This window comes from Drosophila simulans, chromosome 3L (genome assembly GCF_016746395.2).
Source record: "Drosophila simulans strain w501 chromosome 3L, Prin_Dsim_3.1, whole genome shotgun sequence".
NCBI classification, from domain to species: Eukaryota; Metazoa; Arthropoda; class Insecta; order Diptera; family Drosophilidae; genus Drosophila; species Drosophila simulans.
This window is the reverse complement of record NC_052522.2, coordinates 7,393,186-7,413,640: the sequence shown is the minus strand read 5'-3', so window position 1 is coordinate 7,413,640 and position 20,455 is coordinate 7,393,186. Positions and strand designations below refer to the sequence as shown.

Genomic DNA, 20,455 nt, shown 5'->3' with positions numbered 1-20,455 from the left:
CGATAAACTCGTACCGCCGCTCGACGGCAAATTTGTGTAAATTATGTATTTGTGCATTTTGATTTCATTTAAACGAAGTTTCCTGATGGCCCCTGGCGCATGTCAAATATCAAAACCGAAACCAGCCTGCCAGCTAGCTGGCCACTTGCGCAACAGCCACATCCAGCAATCCATATCCATATCCAGCCCCATCCCGATTCCATATCCATATCCCCACATACCCACATCCCCATCCACATCCCAATCCCAGCTGGCCAAAATATCACTGCCATATGCGGTGGGCGTGCTCCGTTAATGCTGCACTCTGGCGGCCCCCGAAATTAACATAATCGTGCTGCCTTTGCTGCTGGGATCGGGATCGGGTTTGGGTTTGGGGATTCGGATGCGGATTGCTATTGGGATTGTCTCTGCCTGTGCCCTGGCCCGATGCATCCGACATGAGTGTGATGATGCCCCAACAAAGTGTTGAATGCTGGCGCAGGCTGTCAAGTGGAGGCCCCCGGGCATTGGCACACTCAGTCGCCACCCGCTTAGTTGTGCAATGGGAGCATGGAAAGTGGACTGACTTTTACATGGATTTTCTTCGCTTGTTTTTTTTTTTAGATAAAATAAAGTTTTAATAATATGAAAATATGCTTAAAATTTGCAGTTTTGCAAGTGTATATGTGATTTTTGGGGTTGTGTCTTCATATATATAAAAGGGTATCAGCGTTGTGGGGTGTATACGCTTGCTAGTCAGGCATGTAAATCTCTTAAGCATAATTTCACACCGAATCGGCTTTCTTTTATATATATATATGTATATTTTGTTTATCATTAAGTTACTCTTATACAATTCGTTACGTATTCTAGCCTAAATGTATACCATCATTTTATTTTGTTTTGTTTTAGTTTTCGATTTGCTCTTGTAATCTTGTTCTTTGTATATGTGTTCAAAGGTTTTTGTAAATTTTAAACTAGTCGCTATAAAAATGTTCAACAGCAAACTCGCGTATGCATTGGTGACTTGAAGGTGGACCAAAAGCGAATGCACAAACAAATCAACTGTCAACCCGAAAAAATCGTAAAAATGTGTTTAAAAATCGATAGACAAAAGCCATTAATAATTGTATTTGGTTTCTGCAACATGCGCGCACGATAAATTTTACAAAAATGAACGTAAAAAAATTTACAATTACAAGCACATATAATTTGTTTAACATGGTTTTAAACATGTTCGCTTTACCAATGCATTCTTTAAAGCTATATAACAATTTTTTAAATTTCATTTTGCATCGTTAGTTTGGACTCGATTGGATCTCCTTATGCCGGCTGCCTTCTGGTTCTTCCCCCAACAAGGATAGAAATTAATTAACAGTAAGTGATCAACTAAGGAAGTACTTGAAGACTGACAGTGAAGGATTCCCCAGCGACCACTCAACTTAAGGGGGGGCACATATACCCATGAGCTTTAAAAACATTAAAATTTGAGTGTGAATCATAGGGAGAGTAATTTCATAGTCAGCTGAATGGCGTGGGGGATGCCTTGCGATTTCTAATGGGTTGGTTTTTACATATTTAGTTATTGCAAATGTGTTAGGCTCAAGTTCAGTTTAATTGTAAGCTTCCTGCGCACAACTTTTCTGGGTGTCGTTGCCGTTTCTATTTAACTCCTCAATTTCTATTTCGCTGGATCTTGGCTTTCTCTCTCACATACATCACATATTTTACACTTTAATAATACTTCCTTACACATAATTTATTAATTAATTCATATTTCCCTCTCTGCAGTTATGTAGAGCCAAAGTTGTTTGCTTCTGCTGCTATTGTTGCTAACGCTATTGGACAGCTTCTTATACACCAGTCAGGCCTTTATTAGTTGACTTTCCCTTAATTGATGATCCCGCTGCTGCTCCTGCTTACATTGTTGTGATTGATCGGCGCCAGTTTACGACAAAAACGGATTTGTGGCTGCTTCCGGTTTGATCCACGGCATATTGTTATTTTGCTGCAAAATTCAATGTCTATTAGTTTTATTTATTTTCATGTTTCAGTTCGCGAAAGCTAATGTACTAATAATAAGCGAATGACATGCAGAGATTTTAGTTTTCTACGGGATTTAGCTAATTTGTTTAATAGTTTTAGTTGCTAGAGGGTATTCTACGAGTTAAATAGCGGAACATGCACATTCGAAAAACATTTTACCCATTCGCATTTATTGCTTAGTGTATGTTTTATTTAAGCGTCCAAGCCTCCATTGATGGCTACAATTAGAAAATATTATGGGTCAACTGGGTTTTAGCAGAGCTTCTGGTTAGGATGAGTATGTATTCTTTTAGAAGCAGCATGGCAAACTCTTAGCTGCACTCCCCATTCAGCAGCTCATAGTTCTCATACTTGCAAAACAAACAAAAAGAAAACTAAATCAAAAAAATCAATTTGTAAAGAAAGATGCAAGCTAAACAATAAACAACAATTTCTGGCAAAGGTAGTAGTGTGGAATTGGCAGCAACGACAACTTTATCGGCAGCAAACTCACTTCCAGCTTGCAGTTGGCCGACGAGGATGAGGGACCAAAACTCATGACAGTATCGGCCTCAAATCCCAGGGGAGCAACACTAATTCCAGGGGTTTCGGCCAGAGAATCGGATAGGGCGCTGCTATAGCTGGCAGCATAACTTGAATATAGTCTGGGAGTACCATAGTTGCTGTTGATATTGTTATTATCCTTGCTGTTGTACATGTAGGTATCATCAGCAGGTGCAGTTGGACTATTAAAGTAAGGACGTTCGGTGAATATATCCATATTGCGAATGCCATCGACGCCCGGACTAGGACTTGCGTAATAGCTGTGTATAGTGCTGTTGCTGGTGGAGCTATTCATATTGGTCGCGATGTTGCTATTTCCAAGGATATTAGTGCTGCTGCTACTTTGATACGCATAATTGTAGACCTGCGAATTGGCCTGTGGCTGGGGGATGTGGGCGGTGGGAATGATGGGATTACTAAACGCACTCAACAGTTGAAATTCACCCACGGACGAGGGCCCCAAATTGAGGCTAGTGGGACGTACGGGAGGCGGAAGTTTTGGCTGGAATGTCGGGTTTTACATGCAACAGTTGCTCAAAACGAAATGACAGAAGGACGAACGATAGTAAAAGGAAACAAAATGCAGATGTGAAATGATAAGATAGTTTTAAATAGTAAACAGAAATTTTGATAAGTCATCAGAGAGCAAACCCTCAAAAATAATCAAAATATAAGTACAAGTACGCAGAGTTTCCCTAACACCGCAGACGCACGAAATCCTCCAAATTCTGGCAACTCACCTGTGAAGTCGTACTAACGCCGCCCATTACAGGTGCCCAGGGATCTTGGTTCATGCTGACTGAAAACGGGGCCTGTTGTTTTAGCTGATTGATGGACGGCACCTAGTGGTAAACCACAAAAAACAATAAGCAGATCTACAAATATCTATTTAAGTCAAATTCAAAATTTAACTCACGGCTGGCTGCTGTTGCTGGAATAGATTCGTCTTCGGTGGCACTACGTTGTCGCTGAAGGGATTGTACGCCGGCTGATTACCCGTTTGCGTCTGTGGCGCAATAGGTTTGATCAGATTGTCTAGGTTAACAAGCGCAGAGTTCTCGCCGAGGAAAGAATGAGCATCCTTTATAGGTTTCTTTGCCGTGGCCCCCGTCGACGGATGCATACTGCTATTTATACCCCCATTTCCGTAGTTCACCGATAGCGGATCCATGTCATCGAGCAGAGAAGCTGGAAATGGTTTCATGGTGATAAGCTCGAAAGTGATGTTGTCATACGAATGCCTTACCATTGTTGTTGTTGGAGGCGTTGGAATTGCTGTGCTCACTCTTGTTCCGGTTGGTAATCAAATCAAACTCATCAAACTCGGGGGATTGTTTCTGAAATTAACAAGAATTTTTTACATCATATAAATATATTCACATAGTGTACAAAATTTAATTATATTATTGAATTAGCTCATATTAAATCTAATTATCAATGCAGTTCAATAAACTGATTATAATCTTATAATCAATTTAAAGATTAATATACCGCTTACCTTAATGGCGCCAGTTCCGAGTGCTTTCCATGGGTCATCCAGTGCCCCCGCACCCGTCTGAGATGCTGCTCCTGACGCCCAGGGATCTGCCAAGCCAACTGCTGCTGCTCCTCCTGCCGCCGATGCTGCTGGCTCTGCTAGCCAGGGATCCGAAGATGAGCTACCATTATTTGCCGCATGATTAACGGGCGCAGCTCCCAAAGCTCCGACAGCAGTGGATTTTATCAGCCAGCCTTCAGCAGGAGGGCCGGCCGGAGTGGGTCCACGTCCGTTTTGGTTGGCATTACCATTGCTTTGCAGCCAACCCTCGTTGGAGGAGCCCGAGGCCACCGAGGGCGACTGAGTGCGAGCTCCCCAGGCATCGTTTCCAGCTCCTCCACCCAATGGCGCCGAAGTCATCGGCACTCCGGCACCCAAGATGGTTCGTGGGGCAGCGGAGGGGTTCCAGGGATCCACTTGAGGCGAGGAAGTACCGGACCAAGGATCGGACAACTGGCTGGGAGCTCTTGGGCCTGGCATGGCCCAGGGATCGACAACAGCCGTGGGGGCGCCGCCTGCAGCGCCCAGCGGCGGACTCGAGATACTCGTAGCCCCCAAAGAAATATCCAGCAGATCTAGCAAATGGCTCTGTTGTTCCTCCTTCTTGGGCGCAGGAATAGGTCGTCCGTTTGGATCCCTAAATTGGAGGATTTGATTGGTATTGAAACCAGACGAGTCGTTTTATTTGACGTTCTCTACTCACTTGAAATCCTGCTCACTCTGGCTGAGAGCAAGTTGCAGACGCACATCATCACTGCGTCGCTTGGCCTCCTCCTGCTCCGCTTCCTCTCGTGACATGGCCATGGCCAGCTGGAGTTGCAGCTCCTCCTCACCGGCCGTCTGGGGACGAACCATTTCCAGCTCGGATACCGATTTAGGCGGCTCCTCCTGCCAGCCTGGCGGCAGGTCTCGTTGCGATGGTCCATCAATATAGCCATCGCTGCCGAACCCGCTCGGGTTCTGGGCGAATCTCTCCCTGGCCTTCTGCGCCTTTACACGCTCGTTCTTCAGGCGCTCGTCATCCTTGAGAAGAGTAACCAGCTGCTTGGCCTTCTCACGGACATGGGTGCCCTGATCCTTGCCCTCTTCGAAATACACAAACTCTCGCAGGGTTTGAATGGCAAAGATGTTCTCCTTGCACTGCTGGGCCACCTTTTCCGAGCCGGTCTTAATCAGATACTCCAGCAAAATGAGTGCTTTGTACACATGTCGCCAGTTCTTGCCGTGGTCATTAAGACGCTTCCAGATCATCTGCATGATTTCCGAAAAGGCTACCACATTGTTGGTGAGCTCCGCTATCTCGCTCATGATGGCGGCCGAAGGACCCCATGGGTCATTCGAGGTTGCCTCGCGCACTTTGACCTGTGGATATCAATGTTGGGTTTAAATAGGTAAATTGGCTTATGGATCCTGTAGATCACTTACCTGGGCATCGGAGTAGTTGTGCGCAAGGTTCTTGATGTTTCTGCGCAGACCAGCGACATTGACCTGCATATCGTCCTTTTGCTTTCTCACTGTGTGACAAGAATGATGGAAAGGGGTGTTAACATGGCTATATCTTCTTGATCCAACCCGTTAAGTGGGATAGGGGGGTTTTTGGTTGGATTGTGAAAAGGGTTATTAGATCTTAGGTTTAGTCTTGCTATCGAAGAGTCCCGCTTTGATGTTAATGCGAATCGGTGTTTGGTAAATTTGGGATTTGGTTTTTTTTTTTTTGACAGTTTCTGCGAGGTTTTTTGAAATGTTTCCAAATCTAAAGTGTTAAGTGTGTTTCGGGCTACAAAATCTGAACAAAAACAAAGAGAAACGTTGAAGATGAATCGGTACCAGTTGGTGTGGAACGTATGTGGAATGTGTTACGTGATCTTTTTGGTGAGTTTTGCTGCTCTGTGTTGCGGCTCGGTGTGGTGAGAGTTGAAACTCTAGTTTCAAATCGAATCGGATCGAATATTTTCAATATGTCCCATTTATAATTGGCGGTTTATTTTTTATTTTTGTTGTGGAAAAGAAATTGAAGTTATATGAGATGAATTAACATTCAGACTTACTTTTCGTTTGTTTTTGCGTTTGAATTGGTTTTTTATTTTCTATACAGAAACTTTGGACTTTTGCTTGAATAGGCTTTAGATTTTTTTGCTCTTTTTGTTTTTAAATTCGTTTTGGTTTATGTTTATTGCTGTTTAAGTGCTCCAAAGCAAGCTATATATGAGATACAAGATAAATACAATCAAAATACATAGTAAAAGAGTACACATACGGATATACATATTTATATAGTCAAATGTCGGTTGTGTCTGTTGTTGCAATAGTGCAAAACACACAAATTAATAGATAAAGTAATCGCCAAACTCAAGTGCACCAAACAAAAAGAGTGAAAGCATATGTGGAAACCGAACTTGATATACGAAACCCTGAGATTTTAAAGCGCTGCTTTAATAGCCGCACCAGACTTTACAATACTAGATACACCCAGTCCGAAAGCCTCTAGAAGAAATAATTCAATTTGCGGGCAAACAAAAAGCAAACGGAAAGGAAAAGAATGGCAAAAAAGAAATAAAACAAAACATGGCAAAAGAGTATTTCCCTTGACATTTCAAAGTCGACTAGGAAATACACAGCACAAAAATAAATCAAAATATAATTTTGTACAAACTAAGCAAAAGCAATGAATGCTACATTTATTTGCCAACGAAAGTGCTTAAAATCAATTGAATTTTAACCATTAACAATATATAAAATTTGATTTATACAAGAATATTATCTTTGCAGCAAATCAATCTCATTTAACTCATAGAGACTCTGCTTGAACTTAACCCATGGCAGACCGAAACAAGAAGCCGCAAAAGTGCTAATAGCCAGGGCTCAAGAATCAGAAAGTGGACAGACAAATGTCTACGGCTATGTCTGGATATGCAAATTTTCAGACCAAACTGCATTATGCATTAAATGGCAACCCACAAGCACAGCGAGAATTTATAGCAAATGAATTGATTTTCCACCGCCCTCTTGGCGTGGTTCCATCTATTTTTAAAAGCGAAAAATGCACACCGGCTAATCAAATTGTTATCGATTTAGTTGCAAAGGCGGAGAAACTTCTTTGAGAAGAATTTAGAGTAATGTGGTTCTCGACCATTAAGAATTTCAAAAATATATATATATTAGTAGTTGGGAATTGAAGCTTATTAAGCATAAGATAACTACGTGCATGTGTACAAAGTAAGACGACGCGTTTTACGGCTTTGTTTGGGAAAAAGTAGATAAAACGCACAGTACGTGTGTTACACACTTTATATCATTGTTAAATTTATTGAAAATAATATAATGGAGCAATAAATAGAAGAGGCGAACATATTCTTGATAAGCGAATACCACATTTTTTTTTATTAGGTTATCGATAAGACTAAGAAATCCAAAAATATACCACGTTCTTGTTTTGAGATATCGTAATTTGATTAGAAATCACTTTAAAAACAATTAATAAAGGCAAAACTTTTTTACATATAACACAATGAAGCTTTAAAAAGGTCTTTTCGGCATTTAAGATAGCAATTAACCCCAGCAAAATCTCAAAAATACTGCTAAGTTAAGTGGCGATTATTAACCAGTTTGTAACTGAAGAATCGTTGGAGTTTCTGATATAACCACTGTTCTTTATGCGGTCCGACGGGTCTGCATTTATTTTTGTTTATTTTTCGTGTAAACAACGCACTTGACACATATCGAGAAGAGCCGGCCGTGGGGAAACTCCATCGAGAACCCGCCTCAAAACTGTATCTCACAGATAAACCCGTTCCGCAGGCATTCGAGCTATGCGAGAAATCGAGTGAATATGAGGGGGAATACTCATACTCGTAAATGGGCAGTGAAATTCATTGACCGATGGATCGTAGTAGCGATCCACTGCGAAAAAGGGCCGTTTGTCTGCCTCGTTTGTTTGTTTTCATTTGGCCAGTGGAACGCGAAATAATTTAATTAAATGTCGCGCAGTAAGACTACGCAAATGAAGTGCAAGAGTCAAGTAAAAGTGGGTGGTGGTGGTGCGGTGGTGATGGTGACGGTCTGTTTTTGTTGTGGTGGTGGCCTGAACTTGAGCAAATTGAATGCCAGACGAAGCTTTCTTTGTGTTTCTGTGCACTTGACTTTCGGCAAAACGTCGCCGCTTCGCTTTATTGCCAAAAAATATACAGATGCGCTTGTGTGGGTATCAAAACAAACAGAATGCCCAACGAGTTGCGAATCACTTTGTTCCAAAGGCTGCGAGCCTTGACGCCAGCCAGCGGTTCAATGAACGTGTATACACTCGTATAGCTAAGAGGCAGAAAAAGCTCCCCAAACGCTCCAAACACCGAACTAAACTCGAAATGGGGAGCAGCTGCGTGTGCGTTGTTCGCCGATTGATATGCGCGGTGGTACTGATCAGTCTGCGATCACACTCGTTATATCCAAACGCAATTAAATGCGAGCAAAATATTCCACATTCACGAGGCTATTTGACGTGCATTATTGTCAGACGTTTAGCATGTTTCCGCTAAGGTGAAAAATATTGATGAAAGCCCGTCAGTAGCCCCACAAAAGATCGTTCTCATCTACGATTCCTATATACATACTTTTTATCTCATTAATCAACAGGGAAGCTTTTCTATTTAAACCCTGCAGGTTGAATTAATTCTTCCTCAATCTTCGGATTAAGAAAACTTAAAAATGTAATACAAATGTTAAAATTGAATAGAAGAAATTCGCAAGGATCTGACGATTGGAAACTATAATTTTTGTTTTTTCGACTTAAGAAGAGAATACTTCAAAGAAACATTGAAGATTGTACAAAGAGAGACTATAATAACAATAAAATGTCTGTGTTAAACATCTGGCTTATCTGGTAGATGTGGAATTTTCACATTCTGAAGATATCTACGTTATTTTCGCAAATGAAATGTTTGCTTTTGGTTTACGGTTATCTTGCTTCTTGAGATGTTTTTCTATTAGCACCTCAAACAGGTGGAAAGGGCTAGCCGCTGGTGACGAAGGTCACTGCTCGCTCGCTGATGCTGCCCTCTGTGCAACACGATCGCCGGGCCCCTCCTCGATCACCCTCGGCGTCGCCCCCCACCACTCCACCGTACCACTGGCACTGTTGCATTTTCCAATGTTGCTGCATCTGTTGTAAATGCGGGCGTACATTAGGTATCATTTATATATAATATATAGGTATTAATGGCTACATGGGTGCTTTCTGTGGCTGTGTGCGTATGATAACGAGCCAGAAATGCGATTAGATTTCATTTGTGACACTCGAACTACTCGCACACACACACACGGGCATACGCACACGGACGCACTGATTGGGGGGCACACGAATGTGCGAAACTTCATTCATTACTCATCCGCCCCCCCTCGCATACATAAACCCGTTTCCACCCACGCCCCTGCCAACCCTGGATCCACTATGACTAATCACTCGACCGGCTAACGGCAGTTATCAAATACAAAAAAAAAACAAAAAAAATAACACAAAAAGCAAGAAGCGCTATCAATAAGCATATGTAGTAAAAAACGGTTAGCGGGGAATTACGTTTAGACAAGGGGGATCTATAATTACGGAAAATTATTATTTAAGAAAAAGAAGCCCCAAAGAGAAAGAGAGAGAGAAATATGTTTGTGGCCCCCTCCCACTTACTCATTCGCTCACCTGCAATGTTTCTGTGTTATTGTTGTTTTTGTTGCTTCACTGCAGTTCGCCTTTGGTTGTGTGTGTGTGTGCGTGTGGGGGCTCCGCTCGGCTGTGTATGTGTGTGTCTGTGTGTGCGACTCCTCCTCCCCAACTAGTTTTCTTTTATATATTTTACGACTTTCTTTTCTTTCTTTTTTCGGACTCGAATAGACACGGTCACAAGATGACGATGACGACAATGCGACGTCAACAAAGGGGGAAAATAGTAGAGCTGCGCGCACGATATGGATATCCAAAAATCCTGGCACTTTATCGGGTTTTTAGGGCTATCGACGGCGATTGCGATGATATTGCAACTTATTTACCCTTTGCACTCTGCACACAAAACACGAATTATTATTTCTTTCTCTGCTTTTCGCTTTGCACTAGTGGTGGACCAAAATTGATGGGCAGTCGAAATATCGCGATATCGATTTATTAATAAACCTATCGGTTCTTATCAGTTTCGAAAATGAGTATTTTAAAAATACTAACTAATACAAGAATAAAATTATTTATCTTATTTAATTATCTTTATTTGCTGGCTTGTAAAATTTATAAATGAATAACAATTTATCTTTGACCAACAATTACATTCGTTCTTTTTATTTTTGTATATGTACATTAATAAATATTTATGCTTTTAATTAGTAAAATGTTAAAAATTATCTACAAACAGTCTACATCGTAATATTTACACTTATCGGTATTTTTGAGTTGTCATTCCGATAATAATGAAACATGATAATCCAGAACTGTGACACATCACCTATCGATATCACTCGCCTCTCAAACTTACCAAAATGTGGTGAATTTGCTTGCGTGAAAGTGATAACGTTACTTCTATAAAGTATTTACAGTTGTTCATGGATATTTCCAACCGCAAGACTTGAAATTCCGTTTGCTTCTAAATATATTATCTTATAGTTTAATATGATAAGCATTTGGTTTTACATTCTTGTTTTTGTGAGCTGAAAAAATTGTAGTTCCCACTACTAGCAGTTCCACCGTTAGCAATTACCCAAAATGGCGGCAACAGTACATTTTCAAAAACCAAAAACGAACTTTGCACTTCCGCTTTAATCATTTTATCAAAAACAACGCCAAGAAACTTTGCCGAGTAATTTAAGAAGAGAACAACAAACTCGAGTTTTATTTACGATTTTATTTAGAATACCATTTTCATTTTCGTATAATTACACGCTAAAATCTATTTTCTCATTTTGTTAACGAACTGATAACAATATATTTTCTCGTTTTTTTTTATTCGTATTTTTTTCAGTTTGTGCATGTGCACGGCTACGGCTGTGATTGTGTGTGTGTGGTTTTGTGTGTTTGTATGTGAGTGAGTGCTTTTCGTTATTAACATTAGCTCGATGCGATTTGTTGTTGCTGTCGTTTAACTCTAAGTACCTACTTGTAGATGTTCAACGTTCATACGTGTATACAGTTATTAAATATATATAATGTGCATATGCAGTTGCATATTCGATATCGCCAACTTCCTGTTTCTATCGGTCTTGCTTTCGTTTTTTAATTTCACGGTTTGTTTCAATTTATTTTTATGATCATACTAAGCCAACCGAAAATATATCACCCACTTCGATGTGTTTCAATGTATCAAAAATAGTATCAGCTCTAGACATTTGAGAGAATATAATATACATAGTTTTGAGTCCATGTATTTTGAGTATTTTTCGAAAATAGTTTTAAATTCCGTGAAATTGAAAACCGAAAGGGATCCGCTTGCCAACGCCAAAGCACACATACGCGAAATTGAGCCCCCAACAAATAAGCTTAAATCATAAGACTGTCCTCGTACGTTTGTCCCGAATGCAGGATTACAAAAACCCCAGTAATCGTATCGAATTTTGCATAAAATCGACGAAAAAAACTCAACAAAAAAGCGTTTGGTCCGACAAACTGTTCGATTTAGCGATGGCTTAAATAAAACATAAGAACTAAGTTAACTTAAGGCATACAAATCCGAAACTCGCTCATTCCGCCGTTTGCATGCTGCTCCGTCCGCTCTCCATCGATTCCACCGCCTCCATCCGTCTGCGATTTACAGTAAAATAATGTGGTTATTTTCGGGGGATTCCCCCCGAGGAGCCTAACCCCCCCAGGCGGAGGACTCACTCCTCCGGCGGTTCCTCGGGAATCTGGAGGCTCTGCGCCGCGTGGGGATACTCCGCGTGCACAGAGTTGGAGTGCACCGACTCGGAGTCCTCCTCCAGCGCATTCGCCTTGCTCGGAGGCGGCGTCAGTGCATCACTGCCCACTGGAGGCTGCACCAGATTGGGGATGTACTCGACCGTCTCGTACTCGGTCTTGGCCACCGCCTCGTGGTCCAGATCCCGCTCTAATTCTCGCTCTCTTTCGCGCTCCCTCTCCCTTTCCAGATCCTGCTGCAGGGGATCTAGAACCACTGGCGGAACCAGGGCAGATGCCTCATCCTGAGCCACTCCGACATCAGTTTGATTGACTGGAGTGTCCGGTGGATTGGGATCCTGGAGTTCCACAATCACGGGCAGCGTTTCATTGGGTTTGGGTGTTGTGGTGCTGGTGGTTGTCGTCGTGGGTGCTGTGGTCGTGATCAGCTCGATGGGAGCCACCTGACTACTGGACTCTGTTGTTGTTGTCGTCGTTGTGGTACTTGTGGTTGTCGTGGTCTCCTGAGTGCTATTCGTGCTCACTGGATTCGCGGTGGTAGACTCAATCTTCTCAACTTCCGCTTCCACAGGAAGTGGCATTGGCGGTGGCGGCGTTGTGGTTGCCAGCAGAAGTGGTGGTGGTAGTGGCGATATCACCGGATTGACCAAATCGGTGCTAATGAGCACTGGATTACCCAGAGTGGCAATAAGTGGCGGCAATAGCTCATTATTGGCCTTGATCAGCGATGGTACGATCACCCGCACCATTGGCTTTGGAACCTCGCGGCCCGTCAACTCCAGATTGGTCACCATTATGGGCAGGTTCACGTTGTATAGCATCGGGAGCACGGTGCACACCTCCTGGTCATTCTCAAAGCACTGGGATCGACCACGAATTCGTGCCTCCTGGACGGCCATCAATCGACACAGCTCGTTCAATCCCACGTCACACATTATGGGATTGTCTGGAAAAGGAATAAAAGAGTTTATAGATTTATTCTACATGATTATAATAAAAACACAAATCTATAGTATTGCAGCTTAAAACGAGGGAGAAACAATCCGAGTTCATAGGAAGAAACCCATTGATGACATACCATCTAGATGTATCTCCAGTTTGCCGGGAACATTGTGATTTTTGCAGCGCGTGTTGGTCACGAGTTCACTCGATATGGTCGATATCTGGTTATTGGTCAAGTTGGCCTGGCAGAGAACGGGCAGTCCCTTGAAGTCCTGTTCCAGCTTGGTGATATTGTTGTATGCAACCTTAAGGATTTTCAGGCTGGGCAACAAAGTCTACAAACAAACAATATCAATTAGTACACAATAGAATTCCAACATTAAATAGAATTCTTACCATTTCCAAGGGCTTGAGCTCCGCCAGCTGATTCCCGGTCAGGTCGAGGATGTCCAATCGAATCATGCCATCGAAATCGCCCACCTGGAGGTGTTCCAATCGGTTTCCAGCCAAATTCAGTATTCGAAGATTGCCCAAGCCAGCCAAAGCTCCATTCAGAGAGTCGATTCTATTGTTATCCAGATCCAGATTGACAAGCATCAGCTCCTGCACTCCCCGGGGATCGGGCAGCAGTCGTTGGATGCGATTGCTGGACAGCTGGAGGGTCTTCAGCGAACGGAGTCCGTGCAGTTCCGCCATGGAGAACTCTTCGATGTCGTTAAACGAGAAGTTGGCGTTCTTCAGCTTGAGGATGGGCAGTAGCGAGGAGTTGAGCGACTTGATGTGATTGCAGCCCATCTGCAGGGTCTCCACCTTGGAGCAGGAGGCGAATTCGTCCTGGGCCAGGTACTCCAGCTCATTGTTATCGGCCATGACCTCGGACAGATTGACGGCATTGCGAAGTACGCGGTCGAAGGATCTTAGCTGGTTGCAGTGTATGTGGACCGTCTCCAGGCTGTGCATACCGGCCATGTTGGCCGGCAGGCGTTCCAGCCTATTATTGTGGGCCATCAGGAGGCGCAACTGCCCTCCATCGGGTAGCTCATCATCCAGCGTCGTAATGTTATTCGCATTGATGAACAGAGACTCCAAGTTGTGCAGATCGTGAAGCGAGCCATTTAGCGACTCCAGTTGGTTTCTACCCAGATGCAGGATAAGTAGGCTCTTCGGAAAGGATCCTCGGTCCAGGCGCGTAATGATGTTGCTCACCAGGATCAGATTCGTCACCCGTTGTATGCCCCGGAAGTCCTCCTGCTGCACCGACCGTATCTTGCACCGCCCAATGTCCAGAGTCAAAAGGCTCGGCATGTGGCTCAGGGCGTGCTTCGGGATCTCGTCGAGGTCGTTGTCGCCGATGCTTAGGTAGGTGACATTCGATAACCCGCGGAACGGCACCTCGGGCAGCGATCTATAAATAGCGGCAACAAAACAAATCCATTACAATTTCGTATTATTAGACGGAGGGAGCCGTATATTGGACACACGGCCAAAAAGCCAGTAGAATTATTCGGATACATTTCAGCAAAAAAGTGAACTCCAAAAAGTGTGGCAATCCATTCCTAATCAAAGGATTGTTTTGTACTAAATTTAATCTAAGGGGAAGTATACAACTTTTATAAGATGACCTAACTTATGAAAAGATCTTCGGAATCTGTTTCAAGGAATTGAGTCTCCTGATCTCTGCTATTTTGAAGCACCTCAAAGTTTTAGAAATTTTCTTGTTTTGTTTGGTTTTTCCCGATAATCAGACAACAAATATGCATTGTTTAGTAGATAACACTCGACCGCTGACGACATTTTTTCAAATTCTGGCGTATTCATTATCATTAAGTAACAACTGGATTAGCTGCAAATTTTTTGGCTGATTACAGTCTTGGTAATTTCCCAGTATGCTCTTATGAATGACACTAATAATCGATATAGTACGAGAGAGCAATGCCCCCTAAATCTGATTCACGACATGAGAGTGATTCAAGCCGATCTGTAATTAGTTTTGAATGGGCCCATATCAAGTTTCGCATCCCTGGTCTATCTTTGGACCCGATGACGCAGCCTTATCAGGGGCTATGGCCCCATCCCGCTCCGCTGCACCTGATCAGTATCTTTATCGACGTCTGCAGGTGGCTATTAAGTTGTCGCCGTCGAGGCGCCAAACGGCCCCCAAGAACAGCAGATTCATGATGGGAACTGGGCTGGATGGCGTGCCAAGTGAATCCTTGGCGCCCGTTATTGGCATGGGGATGTCGACTGGATGTGGATATATGGACTGGACATGTGTAGTACGGTGGCCAGTGCAGCAGATTGATTGGCAGTCTCTATTTTTAGCCAGACGATCTTGATTGATTGCCGGCTCCAAAGAGGAGGAGGAGTGCTACTTTATCTGCTACGAGCTGCGCTTGTCAAGCCTTGATTATGTAATGAGTGAAGCTGGCCGAGATGGACACTCTACGCAGATACTGAGATACTGTATCCGTAATGAGCCCGTTGAACTTGAGCACATAGATATCGAGATAGATAGATGGATGGATGGATGGATGGATGGATGACTGGTATGTGCGATCGTGCAGAGATGTATCCACCATTCCTTAACGTCAGCGGTATAATTGTCACACGACCTAAACTGGCCCCTTGATCATTGATTGAACGTAATAATAAAATTCAATTGGACTGCCTGCTTCGCTCTTGACTGACCCCGGACCAAAGACCACGGAACACGGAGAGAGCCCCCAATAGTATAGCATATATATATATGTATATACCCCCAAATCGAAAACAAAAACAAGTTGGAAACATTCCATTTTAGAGTACTAGCAGCATTTGGTCCATTGAACATTGAAGCTCTGTTATTGTTTACTACTCTTCCTGCAGCGATTGAGTAACTAATAGTGAATCGAATCCGTTTCCATCGCAAACATTATCTCTCTTTTTGGGCCCAGACAGATCGGCTGGGAATATTCCATCGGGCACCGGGCACCGCCGACACCCAATAAATTATGTACGAGTAGTTATCATAATTAATTGCCAGCCAGCCAGCGAATGAAGCCGTCAACATTTTTCGCACTTTCTCAGGGCTGTGACTGCAAGCCGATAATGCTGGTTACAATATGCGATCAAACAAACCTGCGAGTGATTGAACACATAATGCACATATAGTGGTCCCCGAGCATGGAACCTCCTTATCGCCTGAGAACGCACCGAAGACCAAAGCCATCAATCCGTCCGAAAAGGCCACATAACAGCTGGACGATTGTCCTTATGTCCCATTCAATAGTTGCCCACACTTCACTCAAGTGCTCACCGATTGCGGGCGATCGTAAAAAGTGATCGTAAACTCGACTTGATTATAATTTGGCGCCAGCCATTAAACATATTTAATAGTCATACAAAAAAAAAATCAAATCAACAGAGGCTCTTATCACATTATTGCTTTCAGCTGTGGTCTACATTTGGGCTAGCATGATATAGGAATGTGTACTTGGACGAGATCTATCAGTGCAATGGGATCCCACGTTTGATAACCAAGAGAACCAAAGGCGACCTAACTGCTATTTTCCGAGAAATTCAGCTATTGTACTGTTAGTGATTTTCCCAATTTCACAGATGATCGGAAAAACCAAAAAAGCTGAGTGGCAGAAATTAAATTTCTTGGGAATTTCATGCATAGCAGTTTAAAAAATTATGATTTCACGATGGCGCCACACAGGAAATAAATGATTTTAACTGATTAATAGATTATACCATAATAATAATTATTTTTACCCTTAAAAGTCAGATAGATAGGCCCTCCCAATTTCTCCCAGTGCATACGAATACACACATGTCTGCTGACGATGCTTTTCCTGGCTGGCTGGCATGATTTGGTCAAAGCGCGATATTAAGGCAATAGGTCAATTGTTATAAATTGACATCAATGTAAAAAGCGTTCCCCGAGCAGCCAGAATCGAAGGCATTGCCACCAGAGGCACGCGCTCTCCGCTGGATGCTGGATGGCTGGATTCTGGGGGAGATCGGCGATTGGGGAGATGGTGCATAACACTGATTCGATCAACTCGGCTAATTAAATCATGCCGCTTTCCATGCAAGTACGCAAATTGCATTCGCAGAATGATAAATCGAATAGTTTAATCGCGGGGCTATTTCAGATTTCAGAAAACCGATTCAAGAAATGGATTTTCCCAGAACTTAAAGATCATCTGTTGATTGGAGCAGCTTTCGATAGTTTGCACTTTGTTACTCCAAATACTTTCGATGATTTGCTATATTACTAAAACGTGTTTCCGAATGTGCGCCTAATCTCAGTTTCATCCCACACAGTCGCTATTAATTTTTTTTAAAATTCCCAAAAACAATAAGATAAGCGTTTTTTTTTAGGAATATAAACATGAATGAGTCTAGTACTATGGATTGTAACAAAGAGATATTTCCATTAGGCTAAGACAAAGATACAGTTGAATGAAGCTATTGATAAATTAAACAAACGCTTGTCCTTGTGACTGAATTCAGTTTTCGAAAACATTTTTTTCCTGGGGCGCGAATTTTTTGGCTCGCTTTCGCCGAATAAATTTCTTTGGGCACAAAGAATCCTGAGTCATATTCTGTTTTGAATCGCGACTGTAAAACAACGGAGTCAAATATCAATGAACCCGCGACAGGCGCTTATGAAATAGGCTCGAATGTTATTTATATGCATTAATTATAAGTGTCAATATGTGCACATATAAAACACAATGCGACAGTGAATTGAAATTCATTGAGAGTCAGAGTCGGAAAACGTGCAGGCGCCGTTGAGAAGACGCCTTCAACAAACTGCAATTATCAATTTTGTGTACGCATTAAGTATACGTCGTATACCTCCAGTCAGCCATACGGCTAAGTACATAGGCGGAATCCTATAAAAACACTCGTAGGTGATAAGACCTTATCAGTTATCAATTGAACAAGAAGAAGAAGTAGAAGTAGAAGTAGAAGAAGACGAGACTCGAGCTGCGGCAGCACATCCCATAGTTGGGAATTAGCGGCAATTCAATGCTACTTCCTAATTGAAAAATTAAATCATCTGGGGGGCGGTAATTAAGATGCGACTGCACCACCATCTCCAACCACGTCCATCTCCTTCGCAATTTGCCCAATTGAGCCATAGATAATGAGGCGGCACTGGGCTCTTTGACGTAAACAAACGACATTGTTATTGTTTTAGTATCTATGTACGTATATGGCTGTAAACAAGATCTGGCCACCCGAACCGATCTGCGGAGCACATTTTTTCGTGCATTTACATAAGCGTATTGAAATTTGTGTACATTTTGCATTATTATTTTTCGCTCGGTTTTTATTGGGTTTAAGGAACCTAAATTGATAGCCGGCCGAGCGGAAAATTCTGCCTTTCTGCGGAACTTGGCTGTTGGCCTTGAACTCCCCCCCACAGTAGAGAAATTTTGATTGAATCTATGGCAGGAAAATTCCCCCAATCGATCATTATACCTCGATCTACACAAATTGGCACACGCTACCAAGAAATATAAAAGACTGTATTTCATATCTTAAATGTATGCTATATGAAAAGGAGTGCTCCTCAGTGCTCCTCTTGTTAACAATATATGGAATGTATCTATAACAACCAACACTCTTAGTTGGCAAATGTAAAGTTGCGACTTTTTAGTCTGCTTCTAGAATCTAGTGACTCAGCAAAGGAATTTGAATAGAATCTACACCACAGCTGGGAAACCCCTTATAGAGCTATTTGGCTCCTGATCTCGAAAAGCGCAACCGAATCGATGACTCAACTCACTTTAGACTGTTCCACTGCATCCGTAGCTTGTACAAGTTGAAGTTCATATCCGTAAACGAGCGCATTTCCAGGTCGTCGAGTTGCGAGTGCGTGATCTTTAGGTCGATATTGGTGTCGGCATTGAGCTTATTGGCCAGGCTGTCCACGACGGCATTGAAGGATTCCAGTTTCTCGCAGGAGAGCTCCACATGGTTCCAGGCCTTGCCCGTTTCGCAGGTGCAGGGCGAGATCTCCGGACGCACGGAACACTGGAGCGAGGCCAGGTGAAAGACGGTGTACACGAGGGAAGTCATTTTCGTAGAGTGATCTCAGTCACTCGGTGAATGCGATTTCACAATTCTTTGGCCAGAGCAATAATATATATATGTATATACACTTTTTCGTTATCTACGATATCTCAGTTCACAGTTCGGTTCACAGTTCACAAATCACGGTTTTCCGGCTCGAGACCAGGACACGTTGCATTCGCTCGGACGGCGGATTATCAACTGTTCGAGCAGGCAGCTCGGAAAACACGAAAGACTCGGGAAATTACCCACTAGGCGCACATATGCGTGCGTGCGGGGGTTTCCATGGCAGCTCGGTTTTCCAGCAGGATTTCGTTGATTCTCTGAACCGCTGGCATCGGATTTCAAAGCCGCACTGTCACTACTTTTGAAAGATCTTTCGAATAACACACGCGCACCGCACTTAAGGTTAAGTTCGGTCGATCGATCGATCGGTCGTATCGAATCTTAACGGCTGGGATATGGAGAACTGGAGCTGGAGCTGGAGCTGGAGCTGCTACTCCTCCGCCTCCTCCTATCTGCTAGACCTCCTGACCCGCGTGTATATAGATCGCCGATGCTCGGAATTAATCTTCTAAAAAATTGTATTTGCCTGTTTGTTTGTCGAACACCGCGAGTATATCTCTATTGTATTTTATTTATTGATGGGCTGCTGATCACGTCTAGATTGCAGGGCGGTCTCTTTGCGACTGGGAGTGGAAACGCTAACGTTGAGGATTCGTATGTGCTGCTGCTAGCTGCGGCTGCTGCTGCTGCCTGCTGCTGTTGCTGCTGCCGGCGGCGCTGTTGCTGCTGCGGTGCGATATGTATTGCTGCTGCTGCTGCTGGTTTTACTCTCTCTCCGATCTCTTGGCGCTCCGGCGAGATGCTCGAGCGGCTTTTTGGCCAATTGGGGACTTGAGATGCGGCTATAATTGTCCACGACACTCAATTACATGTTCCGTCGGCGCCAGGCATCAATCTCCATCTATATCTGCAACTCAATCCCGATCGCGATGCGCGATGTGTTTGTGCCCCCTTCGAGTGCTGTTGCTTGTTGCTACTACTTGCTACTTGGTACATGCTACTTGCTTGCCGCTGGGATCTTCTTCGGAACCTAGTTCTATGTATGGGGCATCATTATATTATCGTGGACACATGTTGGTACTTACATATGTGCTGCTCTTGCTCTACGCACTCCCAACAAATTGTCCTTTACATAGACAGACATCTGGCACTCGCCTCGCTCGCTCTCAGCTATGTTTTTAATTATGACTTTTCGGATCGTATCATATCGGATCGTATCGTATCTGATAGGATCGTTGGCAGTGTTTGAATGGAACCGGCTTGTTTAAGGATCTGCGCAGCCCAATTGAGATTGGGCCAAGTGAAAATTTTCCACTGGCGCCAGAGCGATTCCGAAACTCTGGCGGGGATGGGATCAGGCAGCAGGGAGCAGGGAGCTGGGAGCAGGAGCC

At 43.3% G+C, this 20,455-nt stretch overlaps 2 protein-coding genes across 8 annotated transcripts; both read right to left on the bottom strand.

The window, feature by feature from the left end:
- Positions 1-774: 774 nt before the first annotated feature.
- On the bottom strand, positions 775-10,247 carry LOC6737153 (epsin-1). 7 transcript variants are annotated; one of them, XM_039293056.2, is made up of 10 exons: positions 9,792-10,247; positions 6,154-6,304; positions 5,531-5,619; positions 4,809-5,467; positions 4,067-4,742; positions 3,815-3,905; positions 3,485-3,756; positions 3,309-3,410; positions 2,519-3,070; positions 775-1,987 (listed from the first exon to the last, which is right to left on the bottom strand). In XM_039293056.2, coding segments are annotated over exons 2-10 (2,502 nt in total). In that variant the 5' UTR covers positions 6,155-6,304; positions 9,792-10,247; the 3' UTR covers positions 775-1,927. The 7 variants fall into 7 exon arrangements, with proteins under 7 accessions (XP_039148990.1, XP_039148992.1, XP_016030810.1 ...); XM_039293058.2 differs by lacking the exon at positions 9,792-10,247 and adding an exon at positions 6,363-6,476; XM_016171038.3 differs by lacking the exon at positions 6,154-6,304.
- Positions 10,248-10,957: 710 nt separating this feature from the next.
- Positions 10,958-19,711, bottom strand: LOC6737152 (insulin-like growth factor-binding protein complex acid labile subunit). The gene is made up of 4 exons (XM_002083963.4): positions 18,712-19,711; positions 13,323-14,331; positions 13,063-13,261; positions 10,958-12,930 (listed from the first exon to the last, which is right to left on the bottom strand). Exons 1-4 carry the CDS (start codon positions 19,002-19,004, stop codon positions 11,948-11,950), a joined length of 2,484 nt encoding a protein of 827 aa, XP_002083999.1. The 5' UTR covers positions 19,005-19,711; the 3' UTR covers positions 10,958-11,947.
- Positions 19,712-20,455: the final 744 nt, after the last annotated feature.

Excerpts from the sequence above, each read along its gene's own strand:
- LOC6737153 (XM_039293056.2), bottom strand. Across the intron at positions 3,757-3,814 it reads CGCCTCCAACAACAACAATG|CTTCTCTGCTCGATGACATG; the intron begins GTAAGGCATTCG and ends AACCATTTCCAG. Across the intron at positions 3,411-3,484 it reads TCCAGCAACAGCAGCCAGCC|GTGCCGTCCATCAATCAGCT; the intron begins GTGAGTTAAATT and ends GTTTACCACTAG.
- LOC6737152 (XM_002083963.4), bottom strand. The coding sequence starts at position 19,004 with ATGACTTCCCTCGTGTACACCGTCTTTCACCTGGCCTCGCTCCAGTGT. Across the intron at positions 13,262-13,322 it reads AGCTCAAGCCCTTGGAAATG|ACTTTGTTGCCCAGCCTGAA; the intron begins GTAAGAATTCTA and ends GTTTGTTTGTAG. Across the intron at positions 12,931-13,062 it reads ACTGGAGATACATCTAGATG|ACAATCCCATAATGTGTGAC; the intron begins GTATGTCATCAA and ends TTCCTTTTCCAG.